General features: G+C 43.3%; 1 protein-coding gene across 1 annotated transcript in view; it reads left to right on the top strand.

Annotated features, from left to right (window-relative positions):
• IPO5 (importin 5) overlaps nt 1–27,045 on the top strand; it is a 387,223-nt gene that overhangs the window by 31,563 nt on the left and 328,615 nt on the right. Inside the window, exons 5-6 of the mRNA XM_033948411.1 lie at nt 4,672–4,768; nt 18,553–18,657. Of these exons, the coding sequence (XP_033804302.1) occupies nt 4,672–4,768; nt 18,553–18,657 (202 nt within the window). The remainder of the gene's footprint in view (nt 1–4,671; nt 4,769–18,552; nt 18,658–27,045) is intronic.

Genomic DNA, 27,045 nt, shown 5'->3' with positions numbered 1-27,045 from the left:
GTGGAGGAGAGGAAGCATACAGGCTAAAAGAAAGATTGGATGCACAGTCAGAAGAAGAAAGTGCAACCAGAGACTCATGAAATCACCAGACAAGGTAGGAAAAATGATTTTATTTTAAATTTAGTGATCAAAATGTGTCTGAATTTATATCTGCTGTCTATATTTTACAATATGGTCCCCTTTTACTAAACCGCAATAGTGGTTTTTAGCGAAGGGAGCCTATGAGCATCGATAGCAGCGCTGGGCATTCAGCGCAGCTCCCTGCGCTAAAAACTGCTATTGTGGTTTAGTAAAAAGGGAGGGGGGTGGGTATTTGTCTATTTTTGTATGGTTGTTACTGAGGTGACAGTGCATAGAGTCATCTGCTTTGACCTCTTTGAAAAAAAACCCGGAATAGGAATGATAATTAACAATTCTATGCGTACAGTGTGCGTTGTGTTTTTTTAAAATTTTATTGTTGGTAGATCATTTTGACTTGGTCATTTTAAAAGTAGCTCGCGAGTCAAAAGAGTGTGGGCACCCCTGCAGTAAGGTTATGTTCTTATGACTTCTTATGATAAGTACTAGATGGAGGCCCTCCTTACACTTTCACCATAACACAGTTGTTCTCAATACTCATCTTAAGTTTTTTCCAAGGTTGTTAAGGAGTTTATCTCAATTGTCTCACTGTAAGTGAGTCTTGGCTTACTACTTAGAATGAACTAAGCCACACAGGAGTTCTCAACTTTTCATATTTTTTGAACCTACCTGATTGGGAGTTCGTGTCTTCAAATAGACTGTTTCCACTTGGGTCTGCTGACTGAATCTCTTTTTGCTATTCTCTGGCTGGGTTGCCTTTTGAGGGATGTGTAACAGCTCATATAGTCCAAATGATGGCAGCATCAGTAGCTTTTCTGCATTCCACTTTCATTGAGGATATTTGCAAACTAGCTACGTGATCCTCTATTCATATCTTCACATTGCACTATTGTCTGGAAACATATTCCAGTCCAGCTGCTAGATTAAGCCAAGCAGTATTACAGAATTTATTTTCTTCTTAATGGCTGACTCTCCCTCCATCCCAATTCAGTTAAGCTTGGGAGTCCCACATAGAAACATAGAATATGACGGCAGAAGAGGGCTGGCGGCCCAACAAGTCTGCCCACTCAAGAACCCTCCCTCCCTGGTGTACCCATCTTTTATGCATAACTCTGTAGCACCCCCACCTGTTTGTCCCATCGAGTTTTGAAGTCGAGTACGCTTCTAGCCTCGACCACCTGGCGTGGAAGTTTATTCCATCGATCAATCACCCGTTCGGTGAAGAAGTATTTCCTGGTGTCACCATGAAATCTTCCCTCCTTAAGTTTTAGCGGATGCCCTCTTGTTGCCGTGGGACCCGTTAGAAAAAATAATTCTTCCTCCACTTCAATGCGACCCGTGATGTATTTGAATGTTTCTATCATGTCCCCTCTTTCTCTGCGCTCCTTGAGAGAATATAGGCGAAGTCTGGTCAGACGTTCTTCATATGTAATATTTTTAAGTCCTGAGATCATCTTAGTGGCCATTCTCTGGATCGACTCCATTCTCTTCACATCTTTTTGATAATGCGGCCTCCAAAACTGGACACAGTACTCCAGGTGAGGTCTCACTATGGATCTATATAACGGTAGTATGACTTCAGGCTTTCGGCTGATAAAGCTCCTTCTGATGCAACCCAGCATTTGTCTAGCCTTTGCTGAAGCTTTCTCCACCTGATTGGCAGCTTTCATATCTTCTCGGATGAGAACTCCCAAGTCCCTTTCTGCAGTGGATCTTGCTAAGTTTTCCCTGTTCAAGGTGTATGTTCTGCATGGGTTTCCGCTCCCAAGGTGCATTACTTTACATTTTTTGGCATTAAAGTTCAATTGCCAAGTACTGGACCATTGTTCCAACAAAAGCAGGTCTTTCTCCATAGTGCTGGGCCCGGTTGCTCTGCCCACAATATTGCATAGTTTTGCATCATCAGCAAATAATGTAATTTTAGCTCGAAGTCCCTGAGTTAGATCCCTAATAAAGATATTAAATAGCATCGGGCCCAAGACCGATCCCTGTGGCACTCCGCTGGTCACCTTTGACGTTTTTGAGGGGATACCGTTCACCATTACTCTTTGAAGTCTGCCGCTAAGCCAGTCTTGTACCCATGCTGTCGGTGTTTTTCCTAGTCCTAACGAGTACATCTTGTTCAATAACCTACGGTGTGGAACACTATCAAAAGCCTTGCTAAAGTCTAAATACACGATATCCAGGGACTCACCCTCATCCAGTTTTTTCGTTACCCAGTCAAAGAAGCTTATCAGGTTGGATTGACATGACCTTCCCTTTGTAAAGCCATGCTGGTGGGGATCCCTTAATCTTTCATCATCTAGAAATGTGTCCAATCTGTTCTTGATCAACTTCTCCATCAGTTTACTCACTATTGATGTGAGACTCACCTGTCTATAATTTTCAGCTTCTGACCTGCATCCCTTTTTGTGGAGTGGGATAACATTGGCAGTTTTCCAGTCATGGGAAAGAATAAAGAGCATAGCTAACGGCTCTGCCAGGACAACCCTCAGTTCTCGAAGTACTCTAGGGTGTAGATTGTCTGGGCCCATAGCTTTGTTTAATTTCGATAATTCTTGGTAAACTTCGCCCTCAGTAAACTCCATGTCCCGGAATGGGTCCTCCAAATTCCCCTTTGTCAGTAGCTGAGGACCAGATCCTGGTGCTTCACAGGTGAAGACTGAACAGAAGTAGTTGTTGAGTATTTCTGCCTTGTCTGCATCCGAGTCTGTAAAGTCGCCGTCAGATTTCTTTAGGCGCCCAATACCGCTTGTGTTCTTTTTCTTATCGCTAACATATTTAAAAAAGGATTTCTTCCCTTCCTTTACTTGCCTAGCTATGTTTTCTTCCATCTGTTATTTGGCCTCTCTGACTGTCGTTTTAACTTTTCTGGCTTTAGCCAGATAGGTTTCTTTAGCTTCCGGTCGTTGTGATTGTTTGTACGAATGTGGAGATGATGCGGTATACAAACCTAAGGATTAGATTAGATTAGTTTACAAAAGCTTTTTTCTTTTGCCTTACTAATTCTGAGATCTCCGTGGAGAACCACTGTGGTCTATTTTTTCTGCGTTGTTTGCTCTCGGTTTTGATGTATATGTTGGTTGCTCCTTGAAGGGGAGATTTTAGAGTCGACCATGGTTCCTCTACCTTGTCTGTTGTGCTTTGGTTTTGTAGCACTTTGTAAACATAGTCCCCCATGTCCTGAAAGTTAGTTTCCTTAAAATTTAGGACCTTAGTCGATGTGTTTGGCCTATTCGTTCCTTTCTTGAGGTGGAACCAAACCATGTTGTGGTCACTGGATGCCAAGGTGTCTCCCACCGATACCTCTGTGACGCTGTCACTGTTGGTAAGCAGCAGGTCTAAGATTGCCTGGTCCCTGGTGGGTTCTAATAACCATCTGCTTGAGGTGTGCTCCATGCATGGAGGCAAGTAGCCTCTTACTGCTGCTGGTTGTAGCGCAAGGTTTGTTCCAGTCCACATATGAGAATAAGCTGCCTGCTTGTCCAAGGATAAAGCATAGTTACTTACTATAACAGGTATTATCCAGGGACAGCAGGCAGATATTCTCACATCCCTCCCTCCTACCCTGTTTGGCTTCTTAGCTCGTGGTACCTTAGCTCTGTAAATAAGCTAATGTTGGGCGGAAAGGCACTCGCACGTGCGTGATGCAGGCAGTCGCAAAGCTTCATTGAACCTGTGTCCGAACCGGGCTCCGTGGATGACATCGCCCACATGTGAAAATATCTGCCTGCTGTCCCCAGATAACACCTGTTATGGTATTTAATTGTGCTTTATTTCAAATTCATATAAAGAATGCAGACAGAAATTGAAGACATGGTTCTTTCAAAAGTATCCATTATATTGTATTTTGAAATTTTCCTAATTTGTATGTTTGAATTTTATAATTTATTGAATTACTGTATTTTTGAAGTGTACTACTGTAATCTGCCTTAAACCAATGGATAAAGTGGAATGTAAAAACCCTCGTTAAATAGATTCCTTCATTTTATAGTACAATCTAAATGTAATACTGTTGAACAACCCTGCAATAGTCCGTTAAAGCTGTTCTTGTTGACATGTACAAGTCAAATTTTAATGAAGAAAAGCAATTTGAGTAACATTTTGACTCAGTAGAACTTCCCTCTCAACGTGCTTAGTTCCTTGTATGACTCTGTTAAACAAGACTGTAACAGACTGCTGCTTCAAAATCATGAGCCTGGGCACTAATTAAATGATATCCAAATGAAGTAGAACATTTTAAAGCGTTTGAGAGATCTTGCAGCCTGCTATGAAGCTTATAGCACTAATTCTTAAATCCTGGATGCAGCAAATTTGATTTATTAAAAAATTGCAAATTGATACTGCAAATTGATTTGGCACCATTTCTGCTGTCCTGGACATATGAATATATGCTAATTTTATATATCAGCCTTACTGTAGGGATCTGTAGTGGTGTGCATTAATATGGTTTGCATTTGTATCAGTTAAGTTAATCTGCCAAGATTGTCCAGTTCTGAGCGTAGTGATGTTGGATCTGTATGTTGCAGTTTTGTCTTATCAAATGAGGCTGTTAAAGATTTGTTTAAATTATTTGACTTATATTCATTTTAGGAACTTCCCTGGCATATTTGGGAATCAACAGCAACATTACCTAGATGTCATTAAACGAATGCTGGTTCAATGTATGCAAGACCAAGAAAACCCAGTGGTAATTTTTTTTTTTTCTTTAAAAAACAGTTTGATAAAATAGTATCAGTGTTCTCCCTAGGGCCTTTCAGCTGGGCGGTCCGCCCGGGTAATTTACATGACCGCCCAGCTAAATTCTGTTGCCTCCGCTGCTGCTCAACATAAAAAAAAAAGCCGGCTTGAAGATTTCACCTTAGCCCGTGGCGAACTTATGCTCCGGGGCTTTAACGTGTGTGTGCCGGCTTCCCTTCTCTTCCCTCCGAAACCGGAAGTTATGTCCGGGGGGGGGGGGGGAGGGAAGAGAAGGGAAGCCGGCACGCACATGTTAGATCCCCGAAGCATAAATTCACCATGGGCTAAGGCGGGAGACAGGTCAGTGAAGTTTTCCATTTGCTCTTCTTGCTGCCGGGTCCTGCCTACTTTCAGTTTCCGCGAAGGCAGGACCCGGCAGCATTTCCCCCAATCGATTGTGATCTTGGGCCGATCAGCCTTCTTCTCCGACGGCAGAATTGACATCGGGGAGAGGAATGCTGGTCGGCCCGAAGTAGGGAGAGGTTGGTGGGGGCGGCGGCCAGCGGCTTTGGGGCCTGTTCCCCGATGGCAGTGACATTGGCAGTGGCTTGGGGGAGGGCAAGGAGAAAGAAAATAAGAGGGCAGGAAGAGAAACAGAAAAAAAGAAAGGGGGCATGAAGAGAGAAAGGGCAGGAAGAGAGGAAGAAAATGTTGGGGGGAGGGGAATGAGGTCAGGAGGAGAGGAAGCATACAGGCTGAAAGAAGGGAAGAAAGATTGGATGCACAGTCAGAAGAAGAAAGTGCAACCAGAGACTCATGAAATCACCAGACAATAAGGTAGGAAAAATGAGTTTATTTTAAATTTACTGATCAAAATGTGTCTGAATTTATATCTGCTGTCTATATTTTACACTATGGTCCCCTTTTACTAAACCGCAATAGCGTTTTTAGCGCAGGGAGCCTATGAGCGTCAAGAGCAGCGCTGGGCATTCAGCGCAGCAAACTGCTATCGTGGTTTAGTAAAAAGGGAGGGGGTATATTTTTCTATTTTTGTATGGTTGTTAGTGAGGTGACAGTGCATAGAGTCATCTGCTTTGACCTCTTTGAGAAAACCCCGGAATAGGAATGATTATTAACATTTTCTCTGCGTACAATGTGCTTTGTGGTTTTTAAAAAAAATTTTTATTGTTAGTAGATCATTTTGACTTGGTCATTTTAAAAGTAGCTCGCAAGCCCAAAAAATAGCCAATGGTAGACTTCAGAGGGTGGTGGTTAAAGGTACCCTCTCTAAAACGTCAGAAGTGACAAGTAGAGTACCGCTCCTTTTCAACTTATTCATAGGGGACCTGACTCAGGGGCTTCAAGGTAAAATAACAGTATTCACCGACGCCGCCAAACTATTTAACATAGTGAGCGGCTCCGATTTACACGATAGTATGACGCAGGACCTGTTTTTGTTGGAACTTTGGTCATCTACCTGACAGCTGGGCTTCAACGCCAAGAAATGCAAGGTATCCATATTCAAGTTTCATCACGGTGCTCTGGTTTTGGCTCCAGTATTTGTCACTTCCTTTCACCAGGTCTGGCTATCCGTTACCGTCTCATATTTTAAAGACTCACTCGTTATAATTAGCGGTGATTCACACGTCTCTTCGTAATGGACATGTCCGATTTTAGCATTTGGATCTTAGTACTATGGGTTTGGTCTTTTCTGGTTTCCTTTCTATAGTATGCTTTTCGTCTGGAGTCTTTTGAGTTTAGAATTACATTTTATGACGTATTTTTGTGGTTACAATTGTATGACATGTCTAAATTGGTCAAGTTATCCATTCTTTCTATTATTTTTTGTCCCCTCATACAGTGGCAGACCGCCCCGGGTGCCAGCCCTAGGGGGGTACACAACCATCTGGATCCAGAACCTTCCAAGCTGCTCTAAATGGCACCTGCACCTCAGCACGGCTGCCGTACTTATTCTAAAGCAGAGTCAGCAGCCGTACTGAAGTGCAGGAAGGTCCCACGATGACTGCATTTGCCGCCTCTGCCTCCGGAATTGCGGAACCTTGCTGAAATTCCCTGTGTCTGCCGGCCCACCCCCTCCAACGTCACTTACATCTTCCAGAGGCAGAGGCAACAGAAGCAGTCATCATGGGACCTTACTGGTTTGGAGAGAGAGAGGAGTATAGAAGGGTGGTGGAGGGAGAAAAAGGAGGTCAGGGTGGTAAGGAAGGGTGGTGGAGGGAGAGAAAGGGGGCAGATGCTGATGGAATTGGTATGCAGAGAAAGGAGAGAGAGACATAAGGGGGAAGGATACTGGATGGAATTGGGTTGGAGGGAAAGAAAGGGGGCAGATGCTGATGGAAGTGGGGGGAAGGGAGAGGAGAGAGTGAAATGCCAGACCATGGGGATGTGGGAGAGGGAAGGGAAGAAGAGGAGAGAGATGCCAGACCATTGAAGGAGGGAAGGGAAGAAAATGGATGCCAGAATAATAGGGGTGTAGGGAGAGATGGAAGGGGAATACAAGGAGAGAAGATGCCATATAGAAGGGGCAGAGAGAGGGTAGACAGTGGATGAAAGGAAGAGAGTGTCAAGACTATGAGGAAAGCAGAAATCAGAGAAGACAATGTAGAAAAAAATTATATTTATTTATTTTTTTGCTTTAGGGGAGATGCATCGCTGTTTCTGTGGTGTTGCATTGTATACAGAGTCCAGCTTCTTGGTAGTTCAATTTAACCTTTCTCTACGTTTTTCTATTTTATCCCCCCTTTTACAAAACTGTAGAGCGTTTTTTTTTAGCACTGGCCATGGTGGTAATTGCTCAGAATTCTATGAGAGTCTGAACTGTTACCACCATAGCTAAAAACCACATTACAGTTTTGTAAAAGGGAGAGGGGTTAGTTTGTGATTACATATTCCATACCAGGTGAAGGTGTGTTCGAAAGACATGGTTTTCAGTTAGGATTGACTGTGTAGGATTGATCTGTACTAGTCTGGCTTGTTTAGTTTTACAATGGGTGTATTGATGTACTGCTCACTGCAATATGTAAGATGCTGCCTTTTCCTAGGCACACTCTTGTGTGGTGTGTGGATTGTTACTAAAAATCATGTTTTTCATACAGATGGGGGGGGTGTCATAAAATGATGGGCCTCGGGTGTCACATATGCTAGTTATGCCACTGCCTTCATAGTTTATATCTAATCCACAAGCCTGCTTTTAGGACCTACAGGGTATGTATCCCTCTGATTCATGACAAATTCACTTCTCATGTTATCTTATCCATTCTTTTTATTATACAACTGCCCAGATATGCATCATTCATTGATGTGATTGGACCTTGAAAATTAGGGCATCAGTGTTCTCCCCAGAAATTTTTTCCAGCCATGAAAAAACATTTGCTGCATTTAGTGTGCCACAAAAAACATTTGCTCCGTTTAGTGTGCTGGAGTTAAAAAAGTTTGAGAGACGCTGCTCTATACCATTTGAAAGAGGGCAAATATCTAATTATTCTAGAATTGGATACTTCTTAAATTTAATATATATATTATGGAACAAGTGTCAAACCTTAAGAAAGGCAGTCATATTGAGCATTGGAAAATAACTAATAATAATTAACTAATACAAATAGTACACATTTAGGGCTCCTTTTACTAAGCTGCGATAGCGGTTTTACCGCGTGCTTAGCTCGCGTAGAATTGCCGCACATGCTAGACGGTTAGTTCTAGCCATGTAGCGTGGCAATTCTGCACTCGCTAAAAACGCTATTGCAGCTTAGTAAAAGGAGCCCTTAATTTTCCCCACCACCAAATTTCCCTGTCCCGCCCCACCCGGCTACTTTTTCATGCCACTCGGCTGGAAAAAATTTCTGGGGAGAACACTGTAGTATAGTTTATACCTTCAAGTTTAAAAAATAACAAAGTTTTGCTGGCAATATTGCTTCTCCAGACCTTGACAAAATCTGAGTAGTAAATATATTCCAGATTCTATTGCAAAGACATAAGATTATGTACTAAAGCTGTTGTTCTCTAGTTGCGAACTTTGCAAAAGGATGTTGCTCACATCTTTCAACTTCTCCCATTCAGCAGAGGAGCATAGCTCCCTCTTCATTTTTTTCCTTGTGCAAGCGAACTGAGAAAGTGTGTTATGATTTGCTCCACGTTTCTTTTTATTATTTTGGGGTATTTTTGTCTCTGTTCTTTTTTCCTACTTTTGTTTTGGTTCTCGGTTTCCTTCTTGGGTTTACTCTGCTGGGGAAAGTTCTTGGTAGATGCTGCTGGTGGTAAATTCAAAATTCTGGAACGGTTCTTCTGAGCTCTCCCTTGTCTGCAGCTATGGACCGGATCCCAGCGCCTCACGGGTAAAGACTGAGCAGAAGTATTCATTGAGTAATTCAACTTTATCAGAGTCCAATTCCACATAGCTACCGTCGGGTTTCCTTAGGTGCATTATCCCGTCTGTGTTACTTTTTCTGTCACTAATATACCTGAAAAAAGATTTATCCCCCTTTTTTATATTCTTAGCTAAATTTTCTTCCATCCGAAGTTTGGCATCTCTGACCGCTGTTGTTTTTTTTGGGTTTTTAAAAAAAAATATATTTTATTGAGCAAATCAAGAAAAAACACAGAACACAACAAAAGGCAGCCGTGCCAAAAGAGCAATAACACACCACGGCAAACCCTAAGTACAAGGCATCAACTAAGAATACAACAGTCACACAATGCCATAAAGAATCAAGTGCTCAGAAAAGATTTTACAAATATCACCCCAAAGATACCCAACCTACCCACCCAGCCCCCCCCTCCCATGTGGATGGCACAACAAGAAGAAAGATGTCAGAAAAAACACAGGTATGTATGAGTGAGTGAGGAAACAAGCAACAAGTGCCAGAGAGCAGAATAGAATAGAAAGAAAGAGGTGCAGTCCCCCATATCCTATGAGTTAAGCAGTAAACTCCTAGAACGGTGCGGCAAAGCCATCCAATAAGCTCCAAATCTCCTGGAAACAATCCCAACTACGGGGAACCCTACCGGACACAGCCCGGCGCTCCAGCAAGGCCAATTCAAAGAGTGAACGTTGCCATTGTACCACCATTGGGATAGCCTGCTCCCGCCAGCACACTAAAATCGCCCGTTTGGCCAGTAAGAAAGCTTTCTGGACAAACAAACGGTGCCCTCCGGGCAGAGATCCCATCCCATCCAGTACATAAAAAAGAGCAATCAAAGGAGAACAAGCTGGCAAATTCAGCAGGAACGAACGAAGATAAGACCAAACCCGAGACCAAAACCGCTGTATACAAGAGCAGGTCCAAAACATATGCCCCAACGTGGCTCCAGGAGAGGCACACTTAGGGCAAGTATCCCTGTCAGCGAAACCCGCTCGAAAGGCTCGGACAGGTGAAATGAAAGCTCTATGCAACAACTTATATTCCTGCTCCAGATGAATCATACTCCAAGAAACAGCCGCAATGCTGCCAAAACCATGGGAAAGCACATCCGGCGAGATGTCACTCTGCAAGTCCTGGCTCCAGGCGCGTGCCAAGTGACCAGTCTGAGTATCAGGACACAAGGTCAGTAAGATCGAGATATAATAGCTCAGCTTAGGGGCCACCGGTTCCCATAAAGCCAGACACTGACCCAAGCGATCAGCACTGTGAGCTGTCACCCCCAATGTGTCTAGGCCGGAGATATAATGATGCACCTGAAAGTACCCGAACATATCAACAGTGTCAAGGTCGTATAAGGACTGAAGTTCCGAGGGGGTAAGCAGGCGCCCCTGCTCATGTAGAAGGTCCCCCACTCTTTTAATACCCCAGGCATACCAAATACTAAAAGTGCAAGTCTCCGAACCCGGAGTAAAGTCCAGATTTCCTACCAAGGGAAGAAACGGTGTCTCACTAAAGTTCAAAGAAAACTTCCTACACAAGAGTTTCCATCCCCAGCGCATATAGGCCCAAACAACATGAGTCCGTATAGGCAGGGGCAAACGGATAGAAGGAGCATGAAGGACATACAACCCCGCCACCGGTCCCAACAAATCCTTTTCTAGTGGATAATTTAGGGCAACCGAACTTTCAAGACACCAATCACGGAGAACCCTCAGCCCACAGGCCAAATTATAAAGCTGAAGATCAAGCAGACCAAATCCACCCATAGAGAGAGGTAACATTAACACATGAAGTGGTAGGCGAGGCCTTCTGGCACCCCACAAAAAGGTCCGCAACGCTTTATACAAAACATCCAAATCCCTACGCTTCAGCCATAAGGGTCTGTAGAAGATACAACCATCGAGGCACCAGCAACATATACAAATAGATACGCTCGGACAAAGAGAGAGGGAGTGCACCCCAAAGACGTAGGAGCTCAACTGTTTTTTTAAGTAAGGGCCCCACATTAGCCTCATACAACTGATTCAGAGCTGAAGGTACATAGACCCCTAAATATTTAACCTGGAGAGGTGTCGCTCTCAGTGGAAAAAGAGGCCACACCCCATCGATATCAAGATGTAAAGCCATAGCCTCCGATTTAGAGACATTAAGCTTCAATCCAGAGAGCTCCCCCAAACTATGAAAGAGATCCAATAAAGGACCTAGAGCCTTCTTCGGATCCGTAAGGATAACCATAATGTCGTCAGCAAAAGCCATGCAGCGGATCGACGAGCCGCCCACCGCCACCCCTGAGAGATCCGGATGATGCCGAAGCTGGATCAATAAAGGCTCCAAAAACAAGATGTATAAAAGTGGGGACAATGGGCAACCCTGCCTAGTCCCCCTCTCCAGTCAAAATACTGAGGAGGGACAACCATTAACTAGCACCGCTGCCGCCGGGTTGGAATACAAGGTTCGTTAGGCCTGCATGAAGAACCCCGAGATCCCATATCTAGCCAATAACGGAAAAAGAAAGGCCCATTCGACCCGATCAAATGCCTTCTCCGAGTCAAAACTAATGACCAGAGAAGGAATTCGATGGTAGTCACAATGTGCCATAGCCAACAAAAGTTTGTGTACATTATGTCCCGCCTGCCTGCCCGACACAAAACCGACCTGATCCTCCTGTATCAAGGTGGGTAAATAAGGAGCCAGGCGGTCCGCTAACAATTTGGCCAGTATTTTTAAGTCCACATTAATAAGGGAAATAGGGCGGTAGGACTCGACCAGGCTATGGTCCTTTCCCGGCTTAGGCAGAACTGTAATAAGAGCCTGATTAGCCAGCTCGGGAAAGGAGCCATGTTCAATGGCCTGATTAAAATAGCGACAAAGCGGGTCCACAATGCAGCCACTAAGAAGCCTGAAAAATTCACCACTGAACCCATCGGGTCCCGGAGATTTACCCAGGGGAAGCCGCTTCACAACTCCTAGAACCTCTTCCCGAGAAATAGGGAGGTTCAAAACCTCACTAGCGGCAGCCGGCAAGATGGGTAATGCCAGAGAATCAAGAAAGTCCTCAATCAACTGAGCCTTAGCCACGACCTCTGCCATGTATAGTTTTCGATAATATTGAACAAAAAGGGCCTCCAGCTGCGATTGCTGAGTCACAAGCTGTCCCGGAGCAGAGCGCAGGGAAGAGATCAAAGTAGGACCTCTCCAACCCTTAGTCAAATTGGCAAGCATTCGGCCAGGCCTATTACCAAACCTATGAAATTTATATTTGGAATGAAATAAAGAATTACGTGCCCGCTCATGCAATAAGGTATTTAAAATCGTCTGGGCAGTATAAAAGTCATGCCGATGTTGTGTGGTGGGAGAACAAATAAACAACTGATGGCTGATTTTAACACTCCGTTCCAAATCCAAAATCTTAGAAGCTAAAATCTTACGCTTACGGGAGCTATATTCTATAATGGCCCCCCGCAACACTGCCTTAGCCGTACTCCAAAAAAGGTCCCCATCCTCCACATGCTCCCCATTGAATGAAACAAAATCTCTCCAGGACTTGATGAGAAAGGAGGAAAAATCGGGGTTATGATAAAAAGTTGCAGGAAATCTCCATCTATATCCCCCCCCCCCCCAGCAGCAGGTCAAGCCATATCGGAGCATGGTCCGAAATAGCCAAGGCCCCAATAGACGCCCCAGAGACACAGTGAAAAGAAGAACGGGAAAGGAGAGTATAGTCAATCCTAGCAGATGTGTGATGTACCTTAGAAATATGAGTGTAATCATGGTCCCCAGGATGCAGAGTATGCCACACATCCACCAGATCCAGGGTCTGTATAAAAGACTGCAGTCCATTATCAGATCTAGGGGAAGTGCGTGTAGACCCCCCAGAACAATCCAGACTGGAGTCAAGTACAGAATTAAAGTCCCCCAAAAGAACCAGAGGAGCAGAGAACTGAGATTGTAAAGGGAGAAGAGTACCCAAAAGCCTATTGAAATAGGAACACTGTGCCACATTAGGAGCATAGACAGAGGCTAGGAGTACCTGCTGTTGATGGAGCATACCCTGAACCAACACATAGCGTCCCTCTGGGTCAGAAATGACCTTGGTCATAGTAAAAGGTACAGACGTATGAATAAGAAGAGCCACCCCTGCCTTAGCTTTGGATGAGGAGGCATGATAACACTGACCAACCCACGAACGCTTGAGTTTAGCATGCTCAAGCGAAGAGAGTTTAGTCTCCTGTAAACCAGCAATGTCTGCCTGATGGCGGGCCAGACACTGAAGGATCTTTGCTCGTTTAACTGGGGAGTTTATCCCGGAAACATTCCATGAGACACAGCGAAGTCCCCTCTTAGCTCTCACGGGCCCCTGCGGAAAGGATTAGCAAGCAGAATAAACAAAAACTGCTGCCAGGGCGCCCAGCCCTCACCCCAGCAGACACACCACAAACACTCACTCACCCAAGAATCGAACACATCCACAGTCCCCCACCCATCCCCCCCGAGTCAAATCACCATCCACTATGCCAAACAGATCGAGGGTGCCCCCATGCCAATAGCTCCCCCTCCCCTCCCACATATGCAAACCCGGCATACCAGGAACCAAATAAAACAGAACAGTGAAAAAACCAGAAACAGAACAGCAAATGTACAGGGTAACATTAGGCAGACCTATGTTCCATGCCCAGGAATGCACAGGCTATGAAGATGCCAGCCTCGTGTCCCCTACAAGTCTCCAGTCCCCCTTATGCCACCCGTGAAACAGAAACTCCGAGGCAGTAGGAGGGCAAGAGCCGGAAAACGAAGAACACACAGGCACAGTCCGCCGGGCAACTCAGGCCAAGCCATCCGGGGACGGGAACCACTGCAGCAATTGTGCCTGAGCCGCCTCACACGTGTCAAACACATGCAGCTGTCCCTGGTAAAGCACAAGAAGCCTGGCCGGGAACTGTAGAGTAAAACGAACATCCCTGTCCAGCTTCTTGCAAACAGGAGAGAACCCTCTCCTGAGGGACGCCACCTTGACAGAATAATCTTGGAAAACAAGGATCCTCTGATTCTGGAACGTAAGATCTTTCTTCTTGCGGTAGGATTTCATAATCTGGTCTTTAATAGCAAAGTTAAGCAGGCGCAGGATGACAATGCGCGATCTTGCAGCACCATCTACCTTCCTACCCAGCCGGTGGGCCCGCTCAATCCGCACAGGGCCTAAAGCAGCTGTATCCAAGAGCTCAGACGAAAGCCACTTCTTCAGGACAGTAGCCAAAGTAGCATCAGGCACCACTTCAGGTATGCCCACGAGGCGCAAGTTGTTCCGACGGGAACGGTTCTCCAGATCATCAATCTTGTCCGTGCAAGCAGACACCTGGGCGCGCAGCGTAGCAAGCTCACATTGCACTGCATTCAGAGAGTCCTCTGCTGAGCTCACCGTCACTCTGCTGTTAAACGCATGCACTGCCATGGACAAAGTCGCTAAGGTCTCTGTAATCGTGTCTAATCTCGTGTCCAACGCTGAGACCACTGCCGCTGTGATTTTGGACACCAGTGGTTCAGTAACAGGGTCAGAGTCCTCGGCCCCACCTGCCATTTTTTCCTCTGCTGAAGCCTGGGCCTTCCCACGTGTCCCGTCCTTCTTAGCACTTTTGGTGGACATAACGGCTCCGTTTTTTCGGACAAACTTGTCCATAAAAGGAAGCAAGGTCACTCGCTACAAATCGGGTCGCGAACCAAAGCAGAAAATAGTTCAAAATAAGCAGAGGGAAGGGAGAGCTACAGAGCTCAGGAAAAACACAGCTTCCCTGCTCACAGCATGGCCACGCCCCCCCCTGCTGTTTTAACAGTTCTAGATTTCACCAGATTGGCTTCTTTAACTTCCAGTCGTTGTGATTGTTTGTAGGATACAAATGCTCTTTTCTTCTGTTTTACGAGTTCCGAGATCTCCGCGGAGAACCACTGGGGTTTTTTATTTCTCCGTCGTTTACTCACTGTTTTTATATAAGGTTTCAAGGTTTCAAGGTTTATTAAATATTTGATAAATCGCTATATCTTTATACAAAGCGATGTACATTAAAATACAATTAATTAAGATAAAAACATACAATAAATATATAAACATTAGATATTGGACAAGACAGACAACAATTGGGAGGAAAGGGAGGTTAAAGTTACATATCTTATAATAAGAAACACATTTAAGGAAAAAACATTGAGGAGGTAGTAAAATTCTTGAAACGGAAAAAATTTATTAAAAAGCAAAATTTTTAGAGGTTGGTTGCTTCCTGTAGGGTAGATTTCAAAACTGACCACAGTATCTCCACACTATCTGTTGTGTCCTGGTTTTGCAGCGCCTCATAGACAAAATCTCCCATGCTCTTGAAGTTAGTGCCCATAAAGTTAAGGACCTTTGTGGATGTGTTTGACCTAGTGAAACCCTTCCTGAGGTGAAACCACACTATGTTGTGGTCACTGGAGGCCAACGCATCACCTACCGAGACCTCTGTGACGCTATCTCCATTGGAGAGTGTTAGGTCCAGAATCGTCTGATCCCTAGTGGGCTCCAATACCATCTGTTTGAGTCGTGCTCCCCTTATGGCTGTTAGTAGCTTTCTGCTGCCGCTAGTCGTAGCGGAAAGTTTGTTCCAGTCTGCATCAGGCATATTGAAGTCCCCCAACAGTACAGTATCTCCACGCATAGCGATGGTCTCGATGTCTTTGATTGGTACGCAGACCTGGTGCGCTTGAGCATAGAGAAGGGTCTGCAACTTCCTTGTCATCCGAGGCTGCTCATGCAGGGCCCCATGGCACTACAAGATCCGGACCGCTTTGGTCAAAGGCTTGGCTCTTGAGTGCACGCCTTTGACAGCTTGGGGCTATTTGTCTGCGGTCATCGCTACGCTCCAGCAGAGTAAGCGGAAATCCACTGTGTCAGCCTTGGCTCCTTCTGTGGCACAGGTCCTGGATTTCTGGAAGGGCCTTGCGGTCTCTTTGTTCTGTGTTCAGATTTCGGGTCTCTTGCTTGGGTCCCATTTCAGAGGTTCACTTGCGTCTCACCCGGATGTTGCTCACTTTTTGCGGGGGGCGGGGAGGTGCGGCATCCTTTGCGACTGCCTTGCCCAACATGGAATTTGAACCTGGTTCTCCACTGGCTGGCTCGTAGAGTTTCGGAGCTACAAGCACTTTCGTGCAGAGATCCATTTCTTTGTATCACGGATTCTGCAGAACTCTTGAGGACGGTTCTTTCCTTTTTCCCAAAGGTGGTTTCAGCATTCCATGTCTCAGGAAGGTTGGTTGCCCACCTTTGTCCCTTCGGGCTCAATTCCAAGGACCATGTTTTGTGGTCTCTGGACGTGAGTCATCTCCTTCTGAGATACCTGGAGGCCACTAATGGCTTCCGTCTTTTGAATCATCTGTTTGTGCTGTCGGGCCCTGCCCGGCGGGTAGGCCTGCCTCTAAGGCTACCATCTCTTGATGGATCCGTGCGGCGATTGCAGCTGCCTATATATCAGTGGGGAAGAAGCCTCCCCTTGAGGTGAAGGCTCATTCTACCAGAGGAATACCTTCCTCTTGGGCCGAATCGAAAGCTATTTCTCCTGAGGAGATTTGTAGGGCGGCCACTTGGACCTCTCCGCATACGGCTTGATGTGGCGGAAAAGCAAGATGCAGCTTTTGGGGCTTCAGTCCTAGTAGCAAGCTCATCGGGCCCCCCTGATGTGCTGGGACTGCTTTGATACGCCCCTATTGTATAGATTCCAGAGGTTATTGTACAAGAATGAAAGATTAGGTTACTCACCTCTGCTAATCTTCTTTCCTGTAAATATCCTCTAGAATCTGCACACCTGCCCAGGCTTGGCTGTCCGATTCACAGGTCGCCTGACCAGTAACTGGTAAGCTGGATTTCTGTCTTTGACCAGCCCCTCTAAGAATTCCATTCTTGTTCCTTATATAAGGTCTGGGGGGTCCCTGGGTGGTTGCCTCCTTCAGACCTCAGGCTGTGTCTCCTTTATCCAAATTTGTGCTGTTTTCAATTTGTTTAATATTCGAATTTGTTGTTATACAAAGTTTGGCCTTAGGGCTCTATTTGTTTACAATTGTTGTTCATGAGCAATTGTTGTTAATGTAGTGGGGAGCCCCCGCTCCCCCCCTCTCTCTCTCTCTCTTTTCTTTTGTTTCCTGTTTTGTGCTATAGATCTACCTAGCTTGGGCATTGACTGGATATCTAGAGGTAAGTTACAGGAGATGACCACAGAGGGAGGAGCTAGAAATTTGTTTCAAGTTCCCTACAGTTTCCAGGCTGGAAAAGGTAAATGACCCTATTGTGTAGATTTCAGAGGATATTTACAAGAAAGAAGATTAGCAGAGGTAAGTAACCTCGCCATAAGATGCACCTGACCATAAGACGCACCTTAGATTTAGAAGTGGAAAATAAGAAAAAAAAACCCATTCTGAACCAAATTTTCCCTGCCAGGTTCTGCACCCAACCCCACATTCTACACCTTGTCCCCCCTCCCTGCCAGGCTCTGTACACTGTCCCCTCTCTTGTGGTCTAGTGGTAAGATGGGACAGGGCACAGGGCAGGTGGGGACAGGGCAGTGCCTAGTGGCTGGCAGGCACGCAAGGAAGTCTTTCTGTTCCTGCTCAGCTTTGGAAAATGCACATCTCTGATACCTTTACATTTTTATTTCCTCTTTTTTTTTTTTTAAAGGAACTCGCATGTCCAGCATAAGGCCTCTTGCCTCAGCTGTACCTTTGTTGTAAATTTAAACAAAGTGAATAATTTACTGTAATTCCAGCAGGAGGGCCACCTTCCCCCGGTATCTTTCTGTAGGGTACCTTTCTGCAGGGCTGGGAAGCCTCCTGATTAATTTAATTCTGGCAGGAGGGCCCCCTTCCCTGGTACCTTTCTGCAGGACCCCCCTTCCCCCCCGGTACCTTTATGCGAGTCTTGCGAGAACCAATGGCACCATTCGGGAAGCGGCGCAGGACCAGACAGGCATGCTCAGAGCTTGCGCCTGCCTTTCACTTCCGCAGTAGATGGAGGGGAGCCTGCTGATGCAGCGCTGGACCGAGCTGATGGTACCATTCAGGCAGTCTTGCTGGACCAGGCAGGCGCGCTCTGGGCTTGCGCCTGCCTCTCACTGCTGCGGCAGATGGGGATTCGGCGGCCGTCCAGCAGGGGAGCCTGCCGATATAGCGCTGGACTGCCAGGATTATATAAAGGTACTGAGGATATGGGGAGGTGCGGTATTCGCTGCATAAGATGCACCCTAATTTCTATGTACTTTAGGAAACAAAATTTTATCTAATGTTTTACTATTTTAATGTATAAATATTGGTACCAACAGAGGGCATTTAAAATATTTTATATTACTTCTGTTGCAGCAAAAAAAAAAAGCCAAACTAACATTTTCCCTTCCTCTCCTTCCTACAGATCAGGACTTTGTCAGCAAGAGCTGCATGTGCATTTGTGCTTGCCAATGAGCACAATATTCCTCTTCTTAAACACTTTTCTGACTTGCTGCCTGGAATCTTGCAGGTAGGGTAAATAATAGGAGAAGAGAAATCAGCATAGAATGCTAGGGGCTGCAGCAAGAGAGGGAAATTAAGGTATATCTTTGCATTATTTTGTTATACTTCCCAGTAACCTATATCAGTTGATACTGGTGATTTAGGAATTGTGATATGCCAGTAGAAGAAAGGAAGGTAGAGTAATTTTGTTTTTACAAGCAGAGTCAGAGATGTAAGTGGGTGATATGAATGTGCTGGAATGTAACAACTCTCCAAGAACAGAACAAATTAATGTTATGTATGCAGTCCTTTCTATGAACAGTAGTGTCCTTACTAGAGAATGACAAGGGGACAAATTTTTCCCCCTCCCCATGGGAACTCATTTTCCCATCCTGTCCGCGTGAGTTCTTTTCCTGTCCCTGCCCCATTCTTGTAAGCTCTGTCCTCATTTGCACAAGCTTCAAACACTTTAAAATTACAAATGTTCGAGGCTTATGCGGTTAAGGCTGAGCTTATAGGAATGTGACAGGGACAGCGACAAAACTTTTGGGGCGGAGAAAAATTTGTCCCCGTGTCATTCTCTAGTCCAGTGTCTCTCAAACTTTCCAGCCGGCAGCACACTAAATCCAGTGCCCCGGCCGGAAGGCACCCAGAAGTGTGAAGAGACCCAACGGGCTGCGACCTGCTTTGGTGGAGGAATCCGGGAGGTGCAGGGAGAGGAGGAGAGATGCCGGCCAGGAGGAGAGGCATGTCCTATAGTCAGTCAGCCAGCATGGATGACTCTCCTCCTCGCCAGTGTGTTGTGGCACACCTGAAATCTCAGGAGGCACACAGTTTGCGATACACCACTCTAATTCTTAGTTCTCCAGGTGTGGGGGGTTTTTTTTTTGGTAATAGATTTGAAAATAGTGCTTTTGTGTTGAAGAGGTTTCCATCTCTACTTGTGCTGGTTTTTATCTTCTCCAAAACAAAAACTATTTTTCCTTCTCCACTGAGGTTGCAAACATTGTGGCAGGATGTCTCCATAAGCCCAAAAGAATTAACTGGACCAACTCTGCAATCACTATGAAATAGATAAGACATTTCTCCTTACCCTGACTTCTTGGTGGGTGTCACCACTATTTTTCCTGTGCAGTAACTCGAGTCCAGCCAGAAAGAAGCAATGCTGGGAACCCTTCACATTCCTTTATCTCCTTGGAGGTTTCTAGGCACAAAGGCCCGGATTCTGTATAGGACGCCCGGGAGAGGCGTCCTATACAGAATCGGGCATACACTAATCCCGATTTTGTAACCAACGTCTATGTTACAGATTCCGGTTACAGAATTGGATCAGAGTAGATGCTGCCACTACACTTCCTCTCCTTCCTCTCCCCCACCCCCCGATGATATCTTGTCGGAGGATGCCCCCGATCGTCGGCAGGAGGGTGCTCAACCCCTCCTGCCGGAAGGCTGCCCAACCTCACGATCACCGGCAGGAGGGTGGCCAACCCATCCTTCTGGACGCCACCCTACCAGATACCACCTCCACCCCCCCCTCCGTGCTAACACCATGCCTCCCAACTAACCTTTAATCGTTGCCAGACGGCCGGGTCTTGCTACCGGATGGCAGGCCCACCTGGTCGAAATGAGGCGGGCCCGCCCTTTTCCAGCCTTTCCCTATTAAGCCTAAGGCCTGATTGGAGCCTGGGCCAATCAAGCCTTAGGCTTATCGGAAATGGGCCGGAAAGGGGTGGGCCAACCTCATTTTGACGAGGCGGGCCTGCCGGCCGGTAGCAAGACCCAGCCGGCTGACGATTAAAGGTTAATAGGTGGGGAGAGGTTAGGGGGGATCCACAGGGAGGTGTTAGCGTGGGGGTGGTGTTTAGAAGGGAGGCGTTCTTCAGAAGGAGGGGTTGGGCACCCACCTGCCGGTGATTGGGGGATATCAGGAGGACATCCTTCAACAGGAGGGGTTGGATACTCTGCTGCTGGCAATCGGGAGGCGTCAGGGGGCATCCTCCAACAGGAAGGGTTGGGCACCCTTCTGCTGACAATCGTCAGGGAGGGGTGGGGGCAGGCGGCTGCTATACTTATCATGGCAGGGAGATCCCTTGCTGTGATAAGTATAGCGGCCGCATCTGCTTACAATGTAGGCCAGCATTTTGCTGGCCTACATTTTAAGCGTCTCCCACTGTAATAGGGAGAAGCGTAGGGCTGCTTAGATTCGCCTAAGGCTAACGTCTAGCCTTAGGCAAGCTTAGGCAGTCTTACAGGCCTCCCTAGGCTCCCAGAGGCACCTTCAATATAGGCGGTCTGCCTGGGGAGCATTTTTTTTTTTTTAAATGTGCATCCGGATTGGCTGATTAGACTGCTGTAGGACGCCTACAGCTGCCTAAAATCGGGGTGCACTTTGCAGAATTCAGGCCAAAGTGCAGGCTTCCATGTGGTTATACTGGCTTGAAGTGGTGGCAACTTTGAAAGTCCTTTCTAAAATGCAAGGGAAACACAGAAACCTTAGCACAGATGTAGCTTATTGTGATTCTCCTTAGCACAAATCTGTGCAACCATCTCCTGGGCTGTCTTCTCTATCGGACTATAGCTGGACAGTAGTGCTGACCATCATGATGGTCTTTCAGCTCAGACAGATCCATGCACCACATCTGTGCAGATTGTGAACAAACTGATCGTGCATGGGATTAACTTTTTTTGCACTGTCAGCACAGATCCAGTGCAGGGGGTCTGTCTCCAGTTCAGGCACAAATATTTGTCTAGTGACTGACCATTTGACCTCAAATGGTATCCTCTTTGATCCTAATTATTGTAGGCAATAGATCCTCTGTTCTGCTGCCTCAGCCAGAGCAGCTGCACTCATTCCTGCAAAAACCGGTTAGACATTGTCAAAGGCTATTGTAAAGATCTACCATTGGTGCAATAACAAACTTGTTAGTGCCTTCCATCTACAGCAGGGGTGTCAAAGTCCCTCCGTGAGGGCCGCAATCCAGTCGGGTTTTCAGGATTTTCCTAATGAATATGCATGAGATCTATTAGCATACAATGAAAGCAGAGCATGCAAATAGATCTCATGCATATTCATTGGGGAGATCCTGAAAACCCAACTGGATTGTGGCCCTCAAGGAGGGACTTTGACACTCCTGGTCTACAGGCATTATTCCTGCACTGAAAAATATTGGTCCATCTCAAAAGATAAGATACTGTATTTGACTCTGAACTACAAAAATGCCATTCTTTATCTCCACCCCCTCATTGCAATCCAAGTGATCTCAAAGCACCTTGGAAGGCAACCAGATTCTGATTTTGATTATCAGGAGCGCAAATGTACCTGATTCAGGAAGATCACACTCCTCCTCTTGTATTCAAATGCAGTATAGACAGTCTTAGTTTAGGAGCAGGGTCAAGGCTTCTATTTAAGATACTTCTAATACCCAAAAAGACAGGATTATATCCCGTATTAAATCTGTGACTTATTTGCTACAAAAATTTCCTATATAAGGGGAGACAGGATGTGCTTATTGGATCTCAGATGCCAATTTTATTTTGATTTGTTTGTCTAGTTTTATTATACATGTAATGGTGTTATCCGCATAGATTTTTGATATGCGGGTTACAAATGTTTTAAATAAATGAATAGTCAAAAAATTGAAAACAGTAGAGAGATATATGAAGAAAAGTGAAGTGTAAGAATGTGGAGATCAAAAAATTTGCTAATTCCAAATCAAATGGTCTCCAAATGAATATGCAGTTCACTGAAAATTACATTTCCTCTCAAATTCTCATACACTCAGAATTGTGTAATCTGGCCTATGATCAAAGTCCCAACAGCCGAACCCACCACCCAGTCACTGTATGGAAGATATTATAAATATTTTGTATGCATTAAAATTTTTCAATCCAAAGACAAATAAGCGATTACAAAAAGTTCAAAAATACTGGTGACTTAGCTTATAGAGGTCTCATGGATCCCGACATGGACTACATTTCGTGGAACTTTTTCAAGAAACCCACAAAGGAGTTAGAATAGTGCTTAACTGTCATATGTTAAGGGTGATTCTTTAAAGTGCAACATGCCATTCTAATAACAAAGTAAGAAAAAATGAAAAGGATTACTTGAAGGAAAACAAATGAAATAGCGAGAAAACATTCAAAACACACTTGGATTTCAAATGAGTAAATATAAGGCTGCAATGAGAAGGTACCTTTTATAACAGCAAAATTTAGCATGGAGGTTCACAGCTGCTTCTCGTTATTTGTAAGGAGGAGAAGCCTGCGTGCTTATAAGCACATAAGCATTGCCTCTGCCGAGTCAGACCATAGGTCCATCATGCCCAGCAGTCCGCTCCCGCGGCGGCCCCCCAGGTCAATGACCTGTAGTGATCTATTACTCAAGAGCATTTTGTCTTGTATAGTAACCCTCTAATTTTACCCCTGGATTCCCTTACCCTTTAGGAACTCGTCCAATCCCTTTTTGAAACCCAAAACTGTACTCTGCTCAACTACCCCCTCTGGAAACATCACCACGTGATTCTGGGTGACTCATGAATCGCAACTAAGCTAGATGAACTTCCAATAGGAGGTGTAGGGGCGTGGCTTAACGCGAGCACGGATGGAGGTGTGATCGTGAAGCTCCTCACCATCCAGGCAATGAAATATAAAAAAAATTTTTTTCCTTCAAGATAACTACATAGAAAATATATATTAAAAAAGCTGACCAAATGATACAAGATAAAATCCTAATTTGCTGCAGTTGAAGTGAGGTATGTGCTGACAGGAGTCGGGAAGGCAGAGAGCCGTTTGTATTTTCGGCGGTTTCATGAAACTTGAATGCAGCGCTGAGACCGCGAGGTGTATGTAAGTGACCAACTAGTTTGATTGGGAAATTGTGAAGGAAGTTTGTATTCCGACCAGATATAACTGAAACCATAAGAAGGAAAAAAATAGATTATCCTTTGATGAAAAGGGGATTGAATAAAGAAAACTGAGAGAGAGGAATACCGGCATTTTCTCTCAGTAATTAAGTACCGAAGCGCTGAAAACAAATAAATATCAGCTTACTAAAATAAATAAAAATACTGAATTGAATATTACTTTCCTCTGACAAAGCTGCGATTGGGCTTGTGAGAGAGGAGACGGAGAAAAGGATTAACGGAACTTTTTGAAAGGGAAAGACTGAGGCAGCGGGACATCGAGGCAGTTGAGAGACGCTGTGAATAAACAAAAGACAGTTGCTTCAAGTTTGTCAAAATAAGGGAAAATAACTCGATGAAGTGTTGCTCTCCTCGGTCGGAGCTGCGATTGGGCTTGTGAGAGGAGAGCTAAAAGAAAGGAATACCAAAAATTTTTTTTTTGCTCAGCGCTGAAACGATGTCTCATTAAAAGAGAGTGAATGTCAGAGATAGTGAATTAAATCTGTGAAAAAAAATCGACTAATCTGAGAGAGATCTAAGGAAAGGAAAGGTTGTTGGACTGAATGTTCCCCTCCTTCATTGAGACAGTGAAAGGAATTAAAGGAAAAAAAAACCATAGAAAAGGATTATCGGTTTTTTTCTCACAGCAATAGAACTGGAAACAAATAACTGACAATTACTCTAAAGAATACTGTAATAGAAGATTTGAATATATTTAAAGATTGAGAAGGTTTAACATTGATTTACCCGAAGAAAGTGAGAAAAGTAAAAAAGTTTCAAACTGACATAAGAAAAAAGTAGAAAAATATCAAAAATAACCCTCTTGCCAATATTAAAGAGATAAATACACTAAAAAAGAAGTATTCAAGATTGTGACAGATAACTGAGGAAAAGAAAAGGGCTTAAAAAGAAAATTTTCTACTTCAAAAGATATAACCAAATCTTGGAAGAAAAGGGATTAAAAACCTAAGAATATCAAACCTAAACCTAAGAGACTAAATATAAGAAATAAGAATAACCAAGAAAAAGAAAACAACAACATGGCAAGCACCAGACAAAACAAAAATGAGGCTGGTACATCTGCAAAAAGACAGAAACAAGACCAAATAACACCAAGCAAGATACCACTTCCTATTGAAGAACCAGACATATTAAGCAAAGCAGAAGTTATGGAAGAACTAAGACAAATCAAACAAATGCTTAAAGAAACTTTAACTAATATGTCGGAAATGAAAGAAGAAATTTTAAATATTCATAGACAAATGGAAGTTAATAACAAAAGAACAACTGAACTAGAATTAAAAATGGAAGCTATAGAATGTGAATCAAAAAGATGTAAAAACGACAGCCTGGAATTAAATAAATTAAAAGATCAACTGGAGGATTATGAGAATAGAGGAAGAAGGAAAAACATCAAACTTTTTGGAATACAAGAAAATTTAGAAGGAAAAAATACTATCCTTTTCCTTGAAAATTTAATTCCAAAAATATTACAATTAGACTTGAAACAACCAATTGAAATAGAAAGGGCGCATAGAATCCCAATCAAAAATTTAGAAAACAAAGGCAGACCAAGACCAATTATTTTCAAAATGCTTAGATACCAACAAGCATTAGATATATTAAATGCTGCAAAAAAAGATAAAAATCTAAACTATAAAGGATCTAGAATATGGTTTTTACCAGACTTTGCCAAAAACACAGCAAATAAAAGAAAGAGACTATTAGACATGAGATCTCTACTAAAAGAAAAAGGATTTAAATATGGTCTATATTACCCGGCGAAAATGAGAGTATCATCTGGAGACAAATCCTTATATTTTGAGGATCCTGAAAAACTAAAAGATTTTCTCTCTAAACCGGAACCTATGATATTTTAACATAAAACATTAAGATGGTTTTGATGACTCTATGAAGAATTATAAAAATATGACATATTGAAATATCTGAAGAAAAGGAAGAAAACGATACAAAGAAAAGACAATAAAAATTATAAGAAAGAAAGAACAAGATATAGGGAAATTATTAAATAATACACTACATATATGTTTAAAATAATTTTATGTTAAAATCATAATACTAAGGAAATATAAATTAAAATATTGTTAAATGGATAATGATACATTAATGAAATGTTATGGAAAAATGATTAAAGATATAAAAGATCAATATATATAGATAGAAGGGAAATTTGTTTGAATATTGAATATTGATTGCCTGGAGTGGGGAGAATATTCGGGTTACAGTTCCAATGTGTATCCTTAAGCAGCCAATGTATTGGGTGGGAAAGGGAGGGACAAGGAGAATATTTACTAAAATGATTAAGGGAAAAATAATTAAGGGATTAGATACATTAGGGTTAAATATGTGTGTTGTGAAGGAAATTTTTTGGATATTAAATATGAAAGAGGAGAGGAAGAAAAATATAATGAAAAGTATTAAAATGTATAATGTCTTTTAAAATATATTCTATTAATGTCAATGGCCTGAATCATGTAATTAAAAAAAAAAAAGTATTAACATTTTTAAAAAAGCAAAATGCGGATATTTACTGTCTGCAAGAGACACATCTTAATATGAAGGAATCACAGAAATTATCAGGTGGATGGATAAAGGAATGTTTTTTTGCTCCAGCAGTGGGTAAAAAAGCAGGGGTTGCAATTCTTATAAATAAAAAATGTATGGCCAAGATAAAGGTAAAAAGTTCAGATCCACATGGAAGATGGATACATATTGATATAGGTATGGGAAATGATACCCTGACGTTATTCAATATATATGCCCCTAATTCGAATCAATCAGAATTTTTCAAAAATCTACAGAATATGTTATTACCACTGGCTGCCTCTAATTTAGTGGTGGCTGGAGATTTTAATGCTGTAATGGATCCATTATTGGATAAAAAACCAGGTAAAAATATTAAATCTTTAGGTTTAGATAATTTAGTTCAGTCATGTGATTTGAAAGATATATGGCGTATTCTTCATTTTAATGATCAGGAATATACATTTTGTTCACAGGTTCATAAATCATTTTCAAGAATAGATTATATTTTTGTTTCAACAAATAAAGTGCAACAGGTGATTAAAGCCTCCATTGATCCTATTATTATTTCGGATCATGCGGGAGTATGGATAGAATTACAATTAGATCAATTAGAAAATAATAGACCTCTTTGGAGATTTGATAATGCATTGCTTGTGGATGACAAATTTTTGGAAAATTTTAAAACACAAATTAATGATTTTTTTCAAATAAATTTAGTGGAAGATACATCTATAGAGAATGTATGGGATGCATTTAAAGCAACTATGAGGGGTAATATTATATCATATTCAGCTTTTATTAGGAAACAGATTAAAAAACAATATATAGAATTAGAAAAAGAAATAAAAATATTAGAAGCTAAATTGGTAAATAAATGGGAATATGAAGTTTTACAAGCTCTTTTGAAAACAAAAGGTAAATATAATGAATTAACTTTAAAAATGATAAGAAAAGATTTGTTTTCCAAG

The sequence above is a fragment of the Geotrypetes seraphini genome, chromosome 6 (genome assembly GCF_902459505.1).
Source record: "Geotrypetes seraphini chromosome 6, aGeoSer1.1, whole genome shotgun sequence".
Lineage (NCBI taxonomy): Eukaryota > Metazoa > Chordata > Amphibia > Gymnophiona > Dermophiidae > Geotrypetes > Geotrypetes seraphini.
Note: the sequence above shows the minus strand (reverse complement) of the source record. Positions and strands in the feature narration are given on the sequence as shown.